The 17,811-nt window shown below is 34.4% G+C and overlaps 1 protein-coding gene across 1 annotated transcript; it reads right to left on the reverse strand.

The window, feature by feature from the left end:
- Positions 1–1,044: 1,044 nt before the first annotated feature.
- On the reverse strand, positions 1,045–17,810 carry LOC119878190 (5,6-dihydroxyindole-2-carboxylic acid oxidase-like). Its single transcript, XM_038588903.1, is given in 9 exon segments — positions 1,045–2,401; positions 3,273–3,419; positions 7,932–8,111; positions 10,257–10,404; positions 10,406–10,425; positions 14,755–14,793; positions 14,796–14,955; positions 17,464–17,552; positions 17,555–17,810. Coding segments are annotated over 9 exon segments (1,245 nt in total). The 3' UTR covers positions 1,045–2,195.
- Between the last annotated feature and the right edge of the window lies 1 nt (position 17,811).

Here is a 17,811-nt window from a genome sequence, read left to right on the forward strand (position 1 = left end):
AACTAGTCTCTTTGCTTCTACTGTAACCTTCCCTAATTATTCTTAATAAAAATTGTTTACAAACATCACCACCATCATTATCGTTGTGAAATATACTTTATTTGTGACTCTTCCAGGCTCCCTCTTGCCTGTCTAATGAATTCCAAATTTCTTAAGATTGTGTATAGGACAATCTGATTTTATTCCTGAGTTATCTTTCTGTTCCTCTCCATGAAAACTATACTCTAACCACACTGACCTACTTTATATTTTGAATGTTCCATGCTCGTCCAAACTTCTGTCACTTTGCTTCTGCTGTCACTTCAGCATGGAGTACTGTTCTACTCTTGTATTTGGTAAACCTATTAGCTTTCCTTGAAGCCCACGTCAAACATGACCGTCTCAATTTTATATTCTTTACTTTCCTCTCCCTAAACCCATTGAACTCTGTCTGAAATCTAGGATGTGCCTAATAAATGTTTATCAAATGAGTACTTAATAAATCTCTAAAAATATGATGTGGTGAGCTTAGTTTTATTGATGTTATATAAAAAGAAATCTTACATTATACACTAACTTATTTGAAAAGCTATGAGCATATAATATTTCAATAAATCAAATTGTATTAAAAAAATCACAGCAATGCTATTTGAAAATTAAAAAGAGACTATTATATGCAATCTCTTTCACTAACACATTTTGTCTGTTTATCTTTTTTTAAGCAGCCTTAAGATTGCTTAATATAGGGAAACCCACTAACCAATTGCGTGCACATGACTTTAATCTTGGTTCTATTTTTTGAATTGGGAATATCAGACTCCCCATTTTCTATAGTGTTATGAGTACTATGGTTTTACTGAAAATGTTTGTTCACAGTGATCAGCCTTTAAACTTCTTTACTGGGAATATTGTTTCAGGTAGCCCAAGATCAAAAATAGTAAAAACAGTTAGTTAGGAGAAAGGAAGAAGAAAAATTAATGATAGTCTTGCACAATTGCATAGAAAAAGGAGACTGACGAAATAATATTTTTAATATTTTATTTGAAAACATACAAAAGGCTGGTAAGTGATAAGAGAATGCTATTTGGAATACACAATGAATTGAATGGTAATTGTAGAGCACCGTATTGTGTGTTCTCCACCATTGTGGCTTACTTGTGAACCTCTAAGATATTGGAAGAGGAACTAACTGGGAGGTGAAATGTGTAAGTTAATGTGTAGTTCCTTTTTCAGTGAATTAAGAGGTAGAACATAGTGGCTAACAGAAGCAGTATCAACTGTCTTTTAGACAAAGTGAAGTTTTCACCACTCCAAAATGTGATAAAGATCATGATTTTGTCACGACTTTGAACCTTAGACTGAAACATATGCTGATGCTCAAAGGGAAATTCTAGTTTGAAAAAGTCAATTGGGATCCCATTTATAGCGACACATCATTGATTTTAACTAATAAATGTGGCTTCCTATGTATCTGTTGTTCAGTGTCAATGAACAGAAATATATTCACATTTTAACATTGTAGAAATTCCTACTCATGTATTTCAATCAGAGATTTACTATCATGATTTTTTATTTATACATAAACAAAGCACAACAGTTTATTTACATTGTCATATAGTTGACCTTTAAAACATGCCAAAAATCTTCACACTCTCTGCTTAAATACCATGGAGTTAGTGCAAACTACCATTTTTTAAAAAAAATCTCTACCTTCATGACCATTTTCAGAAAAACTGCCAATTTTTAAATATTTGGGGTCTTCTCTAAGATAACTAAGCTGCTTCTCAGCTTTTCTTACCATGTGTTCAGGAAGCTACTTTCTTAGATTCAGGGTTGGAGTTAGGGCATGTGCCCGGTATTTTGCAGTTCAGGGACCTCTCCAGAGGGTTAGGATTTAGGGTCAGAGTTACAGATCAGGGTTAGGATGTGTGCCTACAACCTACCATTTTATTTTATTTTTTAATGTTTCAAGTTTTTATTTAAATTCTAATTAATGTACAACCTACCATTTTAAATAGAGTTGAAAAATAGAACCAATTAACAATTGTGACTCTCCCTAGCTATAGAAAATAATATTTAGAGTTTTAATTCTAATATGTGCATGCATCAGGAAGAAAGTAATGGAAGGAAAGAAAATACAGTAAGAAATTTAATCTATTATTTTTCAACCAGGTGGTTTTATGATACTAATGCATAAGAGAATTGGTCATTTGTTATTAGACCATAGATTGATTAGGATTCTGCATTTTTTCATAGTCGTCAGCATAGTGTTGATACTGATCAGTGAGAAGAGGTTGATTCGCTTCATCCATGTTGCTTCTGGCACGAATCAGGCAAGAAGCACCCGCAAAAATGACTGCAACCAGTACTAAAGCAGCAACTACCGCTATGGTAACAATCTCAGGAATACTAAGATTCCGACCTATTGGAGGAATAAAAGGAGAACAACAACAACAACAACAACAACAAAAAAAAAAAACCAGTAAAATAGTTGCCACCCAAAATCAGATATCTTGAATTTAGGCATTTTACCAAATTCTTCATATGTAATTTTTATTGGCCAGCATTGCTGATGATAGCCTGTCATCTTAAAGGCACTTTCTAATTTCTCATTATAAGTGGACCCTATTGGGATAGTTATTATTAATTCCATTTTAAAGGTTGAGAAAATGATGCTGTAGAGTGAGTCATTTGAGGTCACTTGGTTAGTAGGCACTAGAGTTGGTTTCGAAGACCAAGTCTTTCAAAATCCATGTGCTGTGCTCTTCCACTACAACTTACTGCCTTTGTTGAGAAGAGATTGGAAATGAAGCAAGAAATTTTCAATTTCAAAATCTAAGAAAAAGTAATACAGAGTATCTCACTCCATTTTTTTTTTTCAGAATAAAGATAAGGAGGCACCATTATATAGTAGAAAAATTGGGGCATATTACATGGGCATAAGCTCAAAATTCATCCTCTCTGCCTACTAGAAATGTGATCTTCGACAATTACCCTATCTAAGGTAATCATGGCTGGCCCTTCTTCCTTATTTGTAAAATGAAGATTACAATACTTACTTCACAGGGTTGCAGGGATTAAATGATAGTGCGCTATAAAATCAACTTAACTCCAGGTCAGAGTGGGCTCTGAACAAATGTTAAATTCAATCTCTTTATCCCAAAATAAATATCCAAATAAAACCTTTTAAATATAAGTAGAAAATATAGGCTGTAGAATATTGTGATTACCTTAAAAGTCAATAAATTTGTTTTTGGAAAATTCCACAGTAAAGGTACATTTTCAATACTCACTTGGCCATTGAACTTCGTAAGTATATCCCAGATTGTCTGGAGCAGTAACAAACATTTCTACATTGGTAACTGGAGGCCAGAATGGTACCATATTGTATTGTCTATTATGCCCAATAGGGGCATTTTCCAATGGAAATGTGGATACATCTAAAATATGGCAAAGACATCTTGTTAATAGACATGATAAAGTTAGTATTAATAGATTATTATGTTCTGAAGGTGATCCGAAATATTCTAGAATAACATAAAAATGTTCTTTTATATTTTAAACTGAATAAAGACATAAAAATAGTTTCACTACTGAAGAACAGGGAATTGCATTAAACAAAGTTCAAATGCTTTGAATACAGCACTAACATAACATCCAATAGATCAAGAAAGTTTGAAAGCAGGGAAGTTTTAGTATTTTATCATCTATGGTGATCATTAATTGTTCTATTTTAAATTACAGAAACTTATTTGAAAAAATTAATTAAACTTATTTTTCAAAGCTAAAAAAAGATGGACCTGCAGTTTGTTGTAGCTTCATTTAAAATTTAAATATGAGAGGTCCTGTGGAAGTTTGTCCTTGAATATGTCCTGTGGAAGTTTGTCCTTGAATATGAACATATTTGTATAGTATTCTTCACTTTTCTCTTTTATCTTCAGAGATAAAAATATTAACTTAGTCCCAGATTTTACTCTATTAGAAAAAAACACTTAAAATTTTAAATCAACGTCCTGGAATATTATTTACTTCCTGCCACCTCTCCTCTTTCTACTTAAATACAAGTTACAGGCATTTATATTATTAGTGAGTTTCTGCCAGCAGGGATAAAAGGAGTGGTATGTTCCTTGTGGCAAAAGATTGTTCTTTTTTGTTGTTGTTCTAATTTACATTGATACAACTAAACCAGATGGGATATCTCAAAACCAGAGTTGGAAGGGGACTTGGGCAGGACATGAGTGGGAATATATTTAGAAGAGTGGGATATATGAGAAATTAGATTTTCTGTTTGCAAATAATATATTACTTGAAGAGTCACTGTGATCCTGGAAAGCACAGAAGAATATTCTAGCACCTACCTTGAAAAACAATTGATCATAGAAATGGCATATAGCGTTTACTTTTTGTAACTTTTAATTTACTGTGCATTAATGCTAATTAAATATTTATCTATTTAAATCTGCTGAGCTCTTACCAATGCCAGACACTGGTCTAGGCATGGAGGTGATGGCACTAAACAAAATAGACAAAATGCCTGTCTTCAAGGGACTCACAATTTTGTGTTTTATTGTTAATTATTTACTAAAGTTAGATATTTAAGTTAATGATTTAGATAACTCTGACTTTCCATTTCACCTTTTTATGAAATCCTGACTTGATCAACCTCAACCCAATTCAGCATCAGCTGTGTGATAGTTATACCCATTAAAATGAATGGAGGAATAATCATAAAAATAACACACAATAACAGTGAGATTGTCATAAAATTTGCCTATACAAGACCCTGTAGCGACTCCCCCTCTCACAGGTTCATCCAGCATCCCTCAGGATCTCCCCCTGTTGTCCCTCTGACCTTATTTTCCACCATTTTCTCTCCACTATGCACCGGCCACTGTGGGCTCCTTTGTTCATCGAGGGATGATCTTCTTCCATGTATTTACATAGTACTCCATAAAGCCTTTCCTGATTTTCTATTTCTACAGACTTTCCCCCAACAGATTATATATTATTTACATATTTTTACTGTCATTTCTACTGACAACTAGGTGAGTCCCAGGAGGGAAAATATTTTTGTGTATTTTATATGCTACTGTATTTCTGGTACCTAAAAGACTATGTAGGGAATTGTAGGTGCTCAAATACTTTTTTTTTCCAGCTTTACTGACGTACAATTGACAAAAAAAAAAAATTGTATGTATTTAAGATGTATGACATGATGATTTCCAAATGGTCAAGAGGTATGGGAAAACTATTGAATATCACTAATCATTAGAAAATGCAGATTAGAACCATAATGATAGATCACACGTTTTATGATGGCGATTATCAATAAGAGAAGAGATAGCAAGTGATGGCAAGAGTATGGAGAGATGGGAGCCATTGTGCACTGTTGGTGGGAATTGGCGCAGCTCCTGTGGAAACAGAATGGAAGTTCCTCAAGAAATTAAAAATAGAACTACCATATGATCCAGCAATGCCACTTCTGGGGGTTTATCTAAAAGATATAAAATTAGTATCTCAAAGAGATATCTGCACCCATGTTCACTGCAGCATTATTCACGATAGTCAGGATATGGAATCAGATAATAATTGTGAAAGGATTTGAGTGTGTGTGTAATTACTTCATTTTTCAAAAGGCATAATAGTAGTGATTGGTCTGGAAAATGTATAAGCTGCTTCTTCTGAAAAACTCACTGAACTTCTGGAGTACTATATTTAAAACTTAATTCACATGATTTTCATTAAAAAAGAATCGAACTAAGTGTGCACATGGATACAAAATGTTAGTGAATAAAAATTAACATATTAAATAAAATTTGGATGCTCTATATTATACTACCGCATGTCTAATGAGAGGATTCTTTAACAGACATTGTCCTGTGGATGACTATAATTTCTCTTCAGCTGTAAAATATAATTCTTATTCCAATCTGACCTTAGTAATCTTATAATATTAGGATTTTTGAAGAGTTCTCACTATTTATAAAAACCGTTTAATACATTTTGAAAAAATAATTCCATCCTCCACTCAGACTTATTTTCAACAAAGACTTCTGCCATATGGAGAGTCTTAGAAATTTTTCCAATCTTTTTATTTTCGCTCTAACATAGTTGTTCTATCTGATTGTTTTTCAAGGGACATTTGGAGGTACATGGAATGTTTAAGCAGGAGGCTAATTGTCAGTGTTTAGTGTTCATGAATTTGTAGGTGTTAACATTGGCTTGTCCTATAATTTTATGGCCATATTTGTCAGAAATATGTTTCAGGTTCCGTATTTTTTGCTTATGGTAACTTCCCCTTCACTACTAGGCAAATAATTGAGAGACCATATGCTATTTATAGCACAATCAAAGGGAGCAGGTAGAAAATAAGAAGCAAAGGTGTTTATCTGGTTCATCAATGACCTTTAACAAATTGTTATGAATGTGAAATAATGATCTTTTCAATCAAGATATATTTTCATGGTTGAAAGAAAGCTCCCCTTGAGGTTTGTGAGAGAAACCAAGATTCTCGACTTCCTCTCTTAAATTTAAGTCTTAAATAAGAAAAACTTACTAACAGCAATGGCATTGTGAATGGCTGAATAACTATGGCCTGTATATTGTCTGGTTCCCAGAAGTGTATGTCCAACGAAAGTTTTTGTTCATTCCTAAACCTATTAACTCCAGTAGGCTTGTTAGTGTCATAAAAGCAGTATAGCTAAATATATGTAAAATGATAATTGTGATTGTGAAAAGAGAGGGATGTTGTTTTATATTAAACATATGAATGCTTAGGAAAGATTTGTTGAAGATGAATGCCTAAGATATTGGGAAAGAATTAAGAGTGAGCAATATGGTTGTAAAGATAAGGTGGGCATTATGAAAATCCAAAATAATACTGCACTCATGGCATCTCAAGGGTGGTTAATTTCTAGTTTCACTTTGAAAAAATAGACATTGTAACTTGTAGATAATTCATTATGGTTGTAGCTATGTATCTAAATACATATGAAAAAACGTGGCACTCCAATCAGTGAATTCATAGCAGATTGATGAGTGAATATTTATATGTAAGTTATTTGTTTCTTCACTGATTTTCTGATGGAACATATGATTTTGACCAACACATTAGTTAATAGTCCTAATCAGGTTAAATTAGAGGCTTCTACTGTACATACACATACACAAACACACACACACTTAAAGAAATAAGAGACTAACTGAATTGGATAGGCAAATCTATAGATAATTAATCCCCAACATTATATTTATGTGTATGATGAAGTAAAGGCGCAGAAGCCAAAATTTAGAATAGTTTTGAAACATGAAAATGCATGATGTTTAACCAATAGAAGCACTTTCATTGTTTGAAAAGTAATGTGAGCCTCTTAGCTGAGTAGAAGTGAAGAGAAAGTGGCCTTTTAAATGATATTTTAAAAATGCATTAAATGAAATTGAAAGATTTTCTATGCTGTGATTAAAAAAAAACCATTAACTAATCAAATTGAACAAAATTTCCATTTGTAAGAGGCCAGAAGTAATAGAAATCAGGACTGGATTGTGAGTATAATTTTTTGTCTTTTAAGTATCAAAGAAGAGCTCAGTAAGATTTTCTTACTCACAATGAAAATGTTCCCAAAAAAAAAGTAGTGCAGATGTTCATTAGAAGATACAGGGAAGAAAAAATTGGGAAGCATGATAATTATCTTTTCATACTAAAAATAAAAAGGGATTATGTGCCTCGTCCAGGTGAATGCTAATAAATAGCATCTGACAACCATTGTAAGAGATGTTTTGTCTGCATTTTCAAAGTAGTTTGGGATATTTGGAAACAGCTAGATATCATAGCTCTTTTATCCTTATTTTGTAGTGTAGTGTAGATGTGTCAAGTGCTTACTCTGTAGTAAGCACTATACCACCTAAACAGTCTCCTTGCTGAGCCTGCAAAAAAGAATATGAAAACGTCTCACCAGCCTTATATCTCCTCAGCCATTCATCAAAAACTGCATCAGTGAAAGTATGTAGGAGAACAAAAATAGGATCATTTGGGGATAAATGGGTTTGTCCCCCTGTTCCATTCAGAAATAGATGAGCCAAATTGTGAAGGCTTCGAATAGCAGGGTCATACTTTCCTGTGGGATCACTGTAACCTAGATATAAAAATAGGGGTGAGAATAGTAAAAATCATCACCAATATCTTGCTTCTCAAATCAGCAGCAGTGATTACATTGGGAAACAATTTTTCCTAAGCTTGTCAGGCCAATTTTTACCTTAGTATAATAGCATTGCTTCTTTGTACCTATGGTTGGTGACATTTCTTGCTATAACCAGAGCTAGGTTAGCTTTAAGCTAGTGGCATGACATTCTAAATGTAGCCTCTAGGTTAAAAATAATGACCTGCAAAGGATACCAGTCAAAATACATAGAACACTCTATTTTGACAAGGCAAGCATTGGTTTAGTGGAAATAAAGACAATGGAAATCTTGAGCTTCTACTATAAACTGCTGACGCAATTGGGAGAACATCTCTCTGATTGTCCTGAAATTAAATTGCCAGATATGGCTTCAGTTTTCTACCTTATTCCTTTTGACTGTCAGCATGTTTACTTTTGGAAAGTTACCTTATTTTTGTGGAAACGTCACAATTTCTCAGAGCATTATTATCATCTCAGTACTAGTTTTAAATATCTGGAAAAACTTTTTGTCGAACCATTTATATAACTTTTGATAATTAGCTATATTCTCTATATATAATGTATTTCCCATATTCTATATGATACATATATGATATTCCCACCCAATATGTGCATTTCCCATATTACATGTATTCTATGCATTTCTCATGTTATATATTCTCCATATTATATATTTTCCATACACATTTTCATAGTATATATATCATGTATATACATTGGGCAGAAGGGGAGGATAGATCGCAAAAAATAGAGGGTCTATGATGTGGGATGGAGTGATAAGTGTTCCTGTTTGGATTTAAGAATCAGAGGTGGGAGAGCAGGGAAAGTTTACATATTATAAAATAAAATTAGAATTTAAAATATATTAACCCATTTGTATAATTATGCTTACTCATTGATTTAGTCATGTTTCATACATTTATTCCATTATTATTTTTTATTTATAACCTGTTTAAAGGTTGCTTGCAATGTACATAGCATGCTGGTAGGCACTGGTTCTTTCATACATTCTGTCAGGAAATCAGTATAACTTGTCTTTTGATTGGGTTTCAATAAGATGCAATTTGCACATTCTTTTAGAAATTAGTGCTTGTGGCCTTAGTTTATATATACCAGTTTAGTCAAAACATAGTGATTATTTATTGAATAATCTCCAAATCAGTACATTCATATTTAGTTATTAGAATTAACATAAAGATAGAAGAGAATGGTATACAGTTTTGATGACAAAAGGGGAGAGAATTGAAAATAATGATTAGATTTACATATAGAGTATCTCAGATCATGGAGACAGAGAGATCAATTCCCATTCTTTTTCTGGGGGAGGAATCTGATATGTTTAACGCTATATTTAATGTGAATTTTAACAATAAAAGGTTTATAATACATTAAATGTGATTCTGTTGTTTAAAACCTTAAATACATATCAATAATGATTTAGAGATATCAAAGTTTATAGTATAAAGAGACCAGACATAGAAAATTTGGATTTGTAATTGTGCTCTATTCCTGAGTTTCTTGGGATCTTCATTTTAGCTCTTTGGTCTTTAGTTTCCTCAGCTTTAAAATACTATGAATTAAATAAGGAAATCAAATTAAATATCATTACATGCTAATTTGAATTTTAATAGACCTTTTAAAAAAGTTACAGGACAATACAAACTTAAGTGAAATATATGCCCCAACCAGGCTTTATTGGCTGTCAACTAAATGTTTAGAATTTTTTGTTATTTTTTAAGAAGATTTTTTATAAACTGTCAAATACTTGAATATTATTTGACTCTACTAGAATTTGCTATAGCTATATGCATACTGATCAGCCAAACAGATTGAGTTCAAATACTTTTTAGGTATTTAAGAGATTGAAGAATAATTTCTAAGCACTTCTCCTCTATGATAATTAAAAAAGAGTTTCACGGTCTGACACTTTTCTTTAAGAAGTTCTTTCTCGAGCAGAGAATTGTGACTACATCATAACTGGAGGCAGCATTCATGTAAATTCACAGGATCTATATGGTTTTTTCAAAGATTTTTCAAAGAGATCTGAATGTGAATAGTTCAGTTAACTGTGAATTCAAAGCACTGATTTCTTTTACTTACCTTCCACTGTGTTTCGGAAACTGTTAGTAGAATTGGAGTAAAAAGGAGGTGTGTCAAATAAACCAACTTCCAAGCACTGAGCGACATCCTGTGGTTCAGGAAGACGTTGCACCATTGGTCTAGCCACATTTCCAGCTGGATTTCTCCCTAATTGGCCCACCCTCAGTACCTGGGAAAAGGATGGGATATGTAAATATTTATAGGATACTTAGAGATCTGATCTTTGCCCTTTAATTTTTACACATAGCAAGAACATTGAAATACAGGTTTTCCTTGGTAGAAGACAAAATGTATAAAATGCATACTTAGGGGCATTACAGTGAGAAAAATTTCTGCTCCCATTTCTGGGAGCAAAGTTAGACGTGTGATTTGTAAAATCATTGGAAGAAAAAAAATGATCACAGTAACAGATAGAGGTCCTGGTATTTATTTAATCAATGTATATTTCTGTAATGAGACTATATTAACATAAAAAATTCCTTGGAAATTGAATTTCACCAAAATAACCTCGTAAACCTAAATTCCACCACAGAAAATCTATATTTCACATATATGTGAAATTTTGTACTCAAATGCTGTTTGTTTCAAGTCTTCAGAGAAATGCAGAAAAACAATCTAAGATCTCTTTGGTAGGTGGTCTACATTTCAATTGATCCATATTTTACAGCAATTAATGTAAGAAATAATTAAATTTTTTAAAAGGCAGTAAAACAAGCAGGCAAACAAAGCTGTAATATTAGAAGTAATAGGATAGATATCTTAAGGAAGCCTCGGAGGGAGGGATGGAAAGAAAGAGAGGGGAAGAGACAGACAGGAAGGGAGAGAGGGAGACAGAGACAGAGAGACAGAGATAGATTGAGAGATATTATCAATCCCTTCCAGTTGGATGACTCCAGAAGGGTGTCATTAAGGAAAGGAGATTTGCAAAGAGCCTGAAGGACTGAGGAGAATTCTCAGGTGAAATAGGAGAAATGTTACAAGTCAAACATTTTAGGCAGAGGTAATAATAAGAGATGATAAGCTTTCTCCTATCTATAAAATAAGCTCCATCAGAACAAGAACTCTGTTCTGGCTCAACAGTACATCCCTTAATCTTGGCACAGTGCCTGGCATACAATAGATGCTAAATTGTAGTTTGGAGCCTGTTGATGTATGGAAAGATCACATTTGCTCTAAAGGGCCTATTTGGGAACTAGGTTGCCTGGAGTACAGGGCAATGTAAGGTGGGAACATTGAATATTCACCATATTGTGCAGAAATAAAGAGCAGTATGAGAAAGTTATATTTAATTCAATAGTAAATGAAGAGAAGTCTAATGTAGGTGGGAGGAGAGTAGATTGGTTAGGAGCATTTTGCATTTGTCTGTTCCAGTGGTCTCCAGAGAAGTATGTGTGTGTTCTAAGAGTAACAGTAGATGCAGAATAATCCACTGGGTTGGGAGAGGTGACATTACAATCTCAACTTGCATTCATTTTACCTCACTCATAAAGCTTCCTATATTGTAATGTTTATAATGAACATAATGATTAGTACCTGATGAATTAGCATAGTAATTTATTTACATAATATAAAAATAAAAACATGCCATATTGAGATTGGAAAGTAGATGAACTTTTGTAGGTTATACATTATTATTAAGACTTTCAGAGACCACTGTCTAAAATTATCAATTCAAGCTTATGAGTTAGAGATTATTATTTGGGAGCTCTCAATAAATTCCAGTACAAATTATAGATTGCAAGAATTTTTAAAACACTACATTCTAATTTGCCCTTGTATAGTTTCATAGTGGAGAATTCCAATAGTAAAGGAACTAGTTTAAATCAGTTTAATTTAACCCAGGGCCATTTAGATTTGTTTGCACATGGACAACCTCTGCCAGCCAATGCACTAAAACATCATATGGTTTGGAGTCCTATGGAGTTTTTGTGCAGTAAGGAATGAAAAGTTCTGAGTGTCTGAAGGAGAAAATAGATGGTAATACTGTGTAGAAAGAACAATATTTTTCATGTGATGAATCAAAGATGATGTTTTACTGGCTGGAAGAGGCTTAGGAGTCAATAAATCACTCTTTCGAAGTACCAGGTTTGGCGCATTAATGGAACATTGGAGAGAAATCATGCAACAAGCACATGAAATCACAGGCATGAAAGATGCAAGGAAGATTTGCTCTAAAAATGCACATGCATAGCCGTCCCATAAAAGATGATCAACAAAACCACAGGAATGGATCATTTCATCCAAGAATAACAATACAGAAAAGAAAGAATCCCTAGGAGAATTAATAAGATAACGTATTAAAGCATTTGGCACCATATCAGATACATAGTATGTGTTGAATAAACTATTAGTTTCCTTTTATCTTTCACAAGCCTAATAAATAAATGCTTGGTATCTTGAACTAAGGTAAGGAGTAATCTTCAAATTTTGTCTCACTTAAAATACATAATCTTCAATTTTCATGAAACTACGTATCCTGTTATGAGACTTACACTAATTGACAAAAAAACTGTGATAAAAGCTTCTCTCCTAAGCTATAATTTATTTACTCATTTTAAATGTGCTATAGTTTGGTATCCAATCATCTGTATGATACAAAAATGTCTGGAAAAAATTCCCAGGCCAAAATACAATAGCCTCTTCAGAAAGAGGTTAATGTTTTTGGTATCTAAAGATATATTGATTCTCAATTTCATTTCAAGGTGGGATCACTCATTCATTATGCCAGACAAATAAAAAAATGTATTCTAAGTTTTAAACTTCTACAGAAAAAATTTCATATACTGTCACTTCCCTTATTTCTATACACAGCTAAATCATCTAATGGTGAAAAAAATCTACTGATTTTTTTCTATTTAGAATATTCTCTTTTTAAGAATATCCCTTTTTTAAAGATTTTATTTATTTATGGGAGAGAGAGAGAGAGAGAGAGAGAGAGAGAGAGAGGCAGAGACAAGCAGAGGGAGAAGCAGGCTCCATGCAGGGAGCCTGATGCGGGACTTGATCCTGGGTCTCCAGGATCACGCCTGGGTTGAAGTCATCACTAAACCTCTGAGCCACCTGGGCTGCCCAAGAATATCCTTTTTTAAGTTTATAAAGGAATTTAATATTTTAAGCTTAAAAAATATGTAAAAGGTACTATGAAGATAAATAAAATGAATTTCCATAAATCTAGTTTTTGCATGGAAGGACAAGTTTAAAATAACCAAGCATGCCTGAAGAAAAATAAGATGAGATAGGGAGACTCTAATAATTAAGACTTTGTGTGAGTACCACAGAGATTAGTAATGTGATCCAAAGAAGAGAATGGCACACTCAGGAACAGATCTGCATGCTGCAGAAACTTGACCTGAGGCAGAAGTGGCATTTAAATGACTGGAGAAAGGATGCTAGCTAGGACAGCTGGTTAAGCATTCTCTTTATGTGCTCGCTTTGAGAGAAGTGGAAGTAGCTGGCAGACCTTTTATGTGCAGTATCTTTTCTTTTCTCTTTCTTTCTCTTGCTTTTTTTTTCTCTTCTTTCTTTTCTTTTCTTTCTTCTTCTTTCTTTCTTTCTTTCTTCTTCTTTTTCTTTCTTTTTCTTTTTTTAAAAAAATATTTATTTATTTAGCCATGAGAGGCACAGAGAGAGAGAGAGAGGACAGACAGACGGACAGACAGACAGAGAAAAGAACAGGCAGAGGGGAGAAGCAGGATCCATGCAGGGAGGCCCGACGTGGGACTGGATCCCGGGGCTCCAGGATCACGCCCTGGGCTGAGGCGGCGCTAAACCGCTGGGCCACTGGCGCTGCCCTCTCTTTCCTCTTTCTTTTTTAAAGATTCTGTGTGAGAGAGAAAGAATGTGTGAGTAGAGGGGAGGGGCAGAGAGAGAGAGAGAGAAGAGAGAGAGGAGAGAGAGAATCTCAAGCTGACTCCCCCTGAGCAAGGAGCCCTATGTGGAGCTCCATCCATGGCCCTGAGATCATGACCTGAGCTGAAATCAGAGTCAGGCGCTTACCCTACTGAACAACCCAGGCGCCTCAGGTGTCTTCCTTTCTAAAGATGTCCCTCATATCACCTTCTGGTTTTGACCCTCTAGACCACGAATTTTACTCTTTGGGCCACTTTCAATCTTTCTGTGTATTTCAAGATTTCCCAGGGGAAACAATTTCTATGAAATTCCAACACAAGACACATGACTACTAAGTAGTGCTTAGTGTGCTAGGAAGATAAATTTTATATAATCTACATTTCCCAAAATAAAAGATAGTGAGCAGGCACTGACCAAATTGCTCAAGAAAAGCAGTGTAAAAATGTATAGAGACTTTTCTGTTCTCCCTGGAACCTTAGAGAATGCCTTGAATAGTCCTGTGTTCAATGAATATACCTGTATATTGATTCTCTATAGCAAAAGTAGATTTTATTCTGCAGTCCTTAGTAGAATGAAGGCCTTCAGGCAGCACATTTAATCCTTTATTTAATAGGGAACTTCTGCATCCTGGATGTCATTTTGGAACTACTATTGCAAAGGGTTCCCAGGGTATCATAATCCTCCAAGATTCGCAGACCACTCGCCATTGAGAAAAGACAGAGTTCAGGCTTATAAGAGTGGAATCAAAGTTGCTTCTTGATCCCATCAGGTCATCAGTGCAAATGTCACAGACATTCCCAGTTGCAAAATTCCAGTAGGGGAGGGAGAATGAAGGATCCTGCAACATTTCCTAGATCACAGAAATTCTTGTTAGCATTCTCGGCTTTTGTTTAAAATTCTCCCTCTTTGGTGTCTGAGGAGCCAGAGGAATTAAATGCCTTATTTAACAAAGCTTCTAATATACTACAAGGAGTCATTGAGGCACTAGAAAGACTGGAATTCAACTCATTATAGAGAAGTTTCTGAAAATGGTTTCTTTGGAGGGAAAAAAGTCTTCCTTTTTCTTTAAGCAGGTAATTACATCTCTCTTGGTTATGCCAAAAAATATTAATAATAACTTCCACTCCTTGACATTTTACCTCCTTTTGTTTTCACATCTTTAATTCAAGCATCACTACATCTGGGTCTGGAGCCACATCTAGCCTTTAAATATATTATGTAGAGCAACACTTTTTGCTTGGTTTCTGGCTTTCAAAATTTAATTTAAATGACCTTAGGTCTTTAGATTATGGTTTTTAAAGGGTTTTTGTTTGTTTTTATGTGGGTTAGCAAGGATAGAGGAAAGAAGCCTGTGGATTAGAGTGAGGCAACCTCAGTGGGTGCATTACAGTTTTTCCAAGCACCAGTCTATACAGATTGACTTTTCATAGGTTACACAGCCTCTCTCACACTTACCTTATCTGCCTGGGCACTGAAGGTGTTTTACTTAAAGACCCCTGCCTCAGAATCTAACTGTTAAGACTTGGATTTCTGCTTGAACCTAATACTGTCAGGAAATATTAAGTGGAAGCAAAATATTTCTTTGTGCATACTGTTCTTTAGACCAGGGACCAGTTTTCCCTTCAGAGCTGACCTCAACAATTTAAAAGTACTGGACTCAAGATCACATGCTCATTTATTGAGTTCCTAAAACCACTTTTATTGTATTTGTTCTCATTCCTTAGGTCTTTGGAGAGTACGTTTAGAGTGTGGGATTTAAATGTAGAGAGTGCCATTGTTTTAATCTCACCTCCAAAGCATTTAGTACATTTCTGCTTTTTTTACTTTCAACCCTTTCTAGGAAGCATTTCCTTGTCCTCAGGGTATTTTAGAGGACCAAAAGCTTTCCAAGGCATCCTTGGTTATTGATCTCCAGGGGTTTAGAGTCCTTGTTAGAAGCCATTGTTCTGGTTCACAAAAATTAGTGACAGCTTCCAAGGGATCATTAAGAGTCAGTTTGTGGTTCAGAACTGACATTTGGGAGCTGGAACATATTCATGTGGCATTTCAACTGTGCATTACATTTAAACTGTAATTTGTTGGATCCCTTGTGCTGTTGGGTTTTAAAAATGTAAGTCATAGAGGTTGAAGTTTACACAGGCAAAATCGAAGCTTTTAGATACTTTCCACCTGCCCTTTCATTTTGGCATGCCCATGGGAAAATGACTTGAAGGCATGGAGATCTGGAGTTGATTACAAATGACAGATTTATCTACTTATAATCTACTAAATGTCTTACTTGTAATCAGAACTATAAAATATGCAGTTCAGAGTATCAGATGAATTAATTTAATCACTCTCAACTTGCATATATTTGGACTACTTTCATACCAATATTTTATTCTGTATTTTAGTGTATTAATTCTCTCTCTTCTAACCATTTATTTCTTGTGATAATGCTGAACACAAGCATACTGTGAGTCAATAGATGAATCTAAATACCTTTTATGCCCTCAGATGTTTTTGGATTAATTTTAGATTTTAATTTGAGGAAAGGAATACATTTCACCTAGAAAATGAAATCTATTTGTGGATTTCCTAGTTAAGATCTAATAATGTAAAATTTCATTTGGAAATACCAGTAGTTTTCTCAAGAAAAAGCAGTTGGTAAAAGAAACAAGAAAGTATCAGTATTAACATGAGGTTACAATGTGGTTTGAGCTTCTCTGCTTAAAAATAAGCAGGAAATACTTGTTTGGGGTGAGGTTCACTTTATGCCAAAAAAATTGATGCTGTCTGATTGATGAGATGTTTTTAGTTGGTTTCTTCTACAGGCTTTGAGGTGGATTTCAAGGAAAATATGACAATATAAATGGAAAGGATATTTTTCTATAATTTCAACCTTGTAATATTAGAATCATCAGCCGTCATGCTGGGGTATATATATGGGAGTTGGTAGACTGAGAAGTGTATGCACACTTGTCTCATCCAAACCAGGAGGAGGGGGTATTAGTTTACTTTTGAGAAGGAAGACATAGCAAATGAGACTCTTTATTTGCAAGTTCTACGAAGATCATTTTTTCAATCACAGAACTGTAGACTATGTCCAACACTTTAAATCACACCTCCAAATGTCTCAGCTGGCTCCCTCATCATCAATACTACTTTCTTTTCCCTTCACAAAGATAACGATTAATTAATGAGTAAGTAAATCAGTACAGGGAGAAACCTCACAGAATGTCAAAGGCAGATTAATAACATGAAATTGCTTTGCCATTACATGTTCATTCAGGTTGTTCCGAACCCAGTGAATTAAGATGACTTACAAACAAGCCACATGTCTGAAAAGGACCCGCAAATTGAAATGTTTCACACATACCTGCATGTCTCTCTCCAACTGCAGTAGGTGGTATCTGTGCCATGTGAGAAAAGCTGGTCCTTCATGAGAGAAATCCACCTCACCAAAGCTTCCTGTCCTGGCCCAAGGAAAGTCTTTTTGACTGAGTAATAGTGTGTCCAAACAAAGTAGTTATAAATGGAAATGTTCTCAAACTGTGGTGTGTTGCCATCTGGCCCAAATATTTCTTCTGATCTCCTGGTTGCAATGACAAACTGAGGGTGAATTGTGCGCTTTGCCATATCCAAGGCCTGGACAAAGTGGTTCTTCTCTTCTGTATTCAAGGCCAGGAGGTTTCTCCTGACTTCAAGGGTACAAAATTCAAACATG

Source organism: Canis lupus, unplaced genomic scaffold, assembly GCF_011100685.1.
Source record: "Canis lupus familiaris isolate Mischka breed German Shepherd unplaced genomic scaffold, alternate assembly UU_Cfam_GSD_1.0 chrUn_S1163H1336, whole genome shotgun sequence".
NCBI classification, from domain to species: Eukaryota; Metazoa; Chordata; class Mammalia; order Carnivora; family Canidae; genus Canis; species Canis lupus.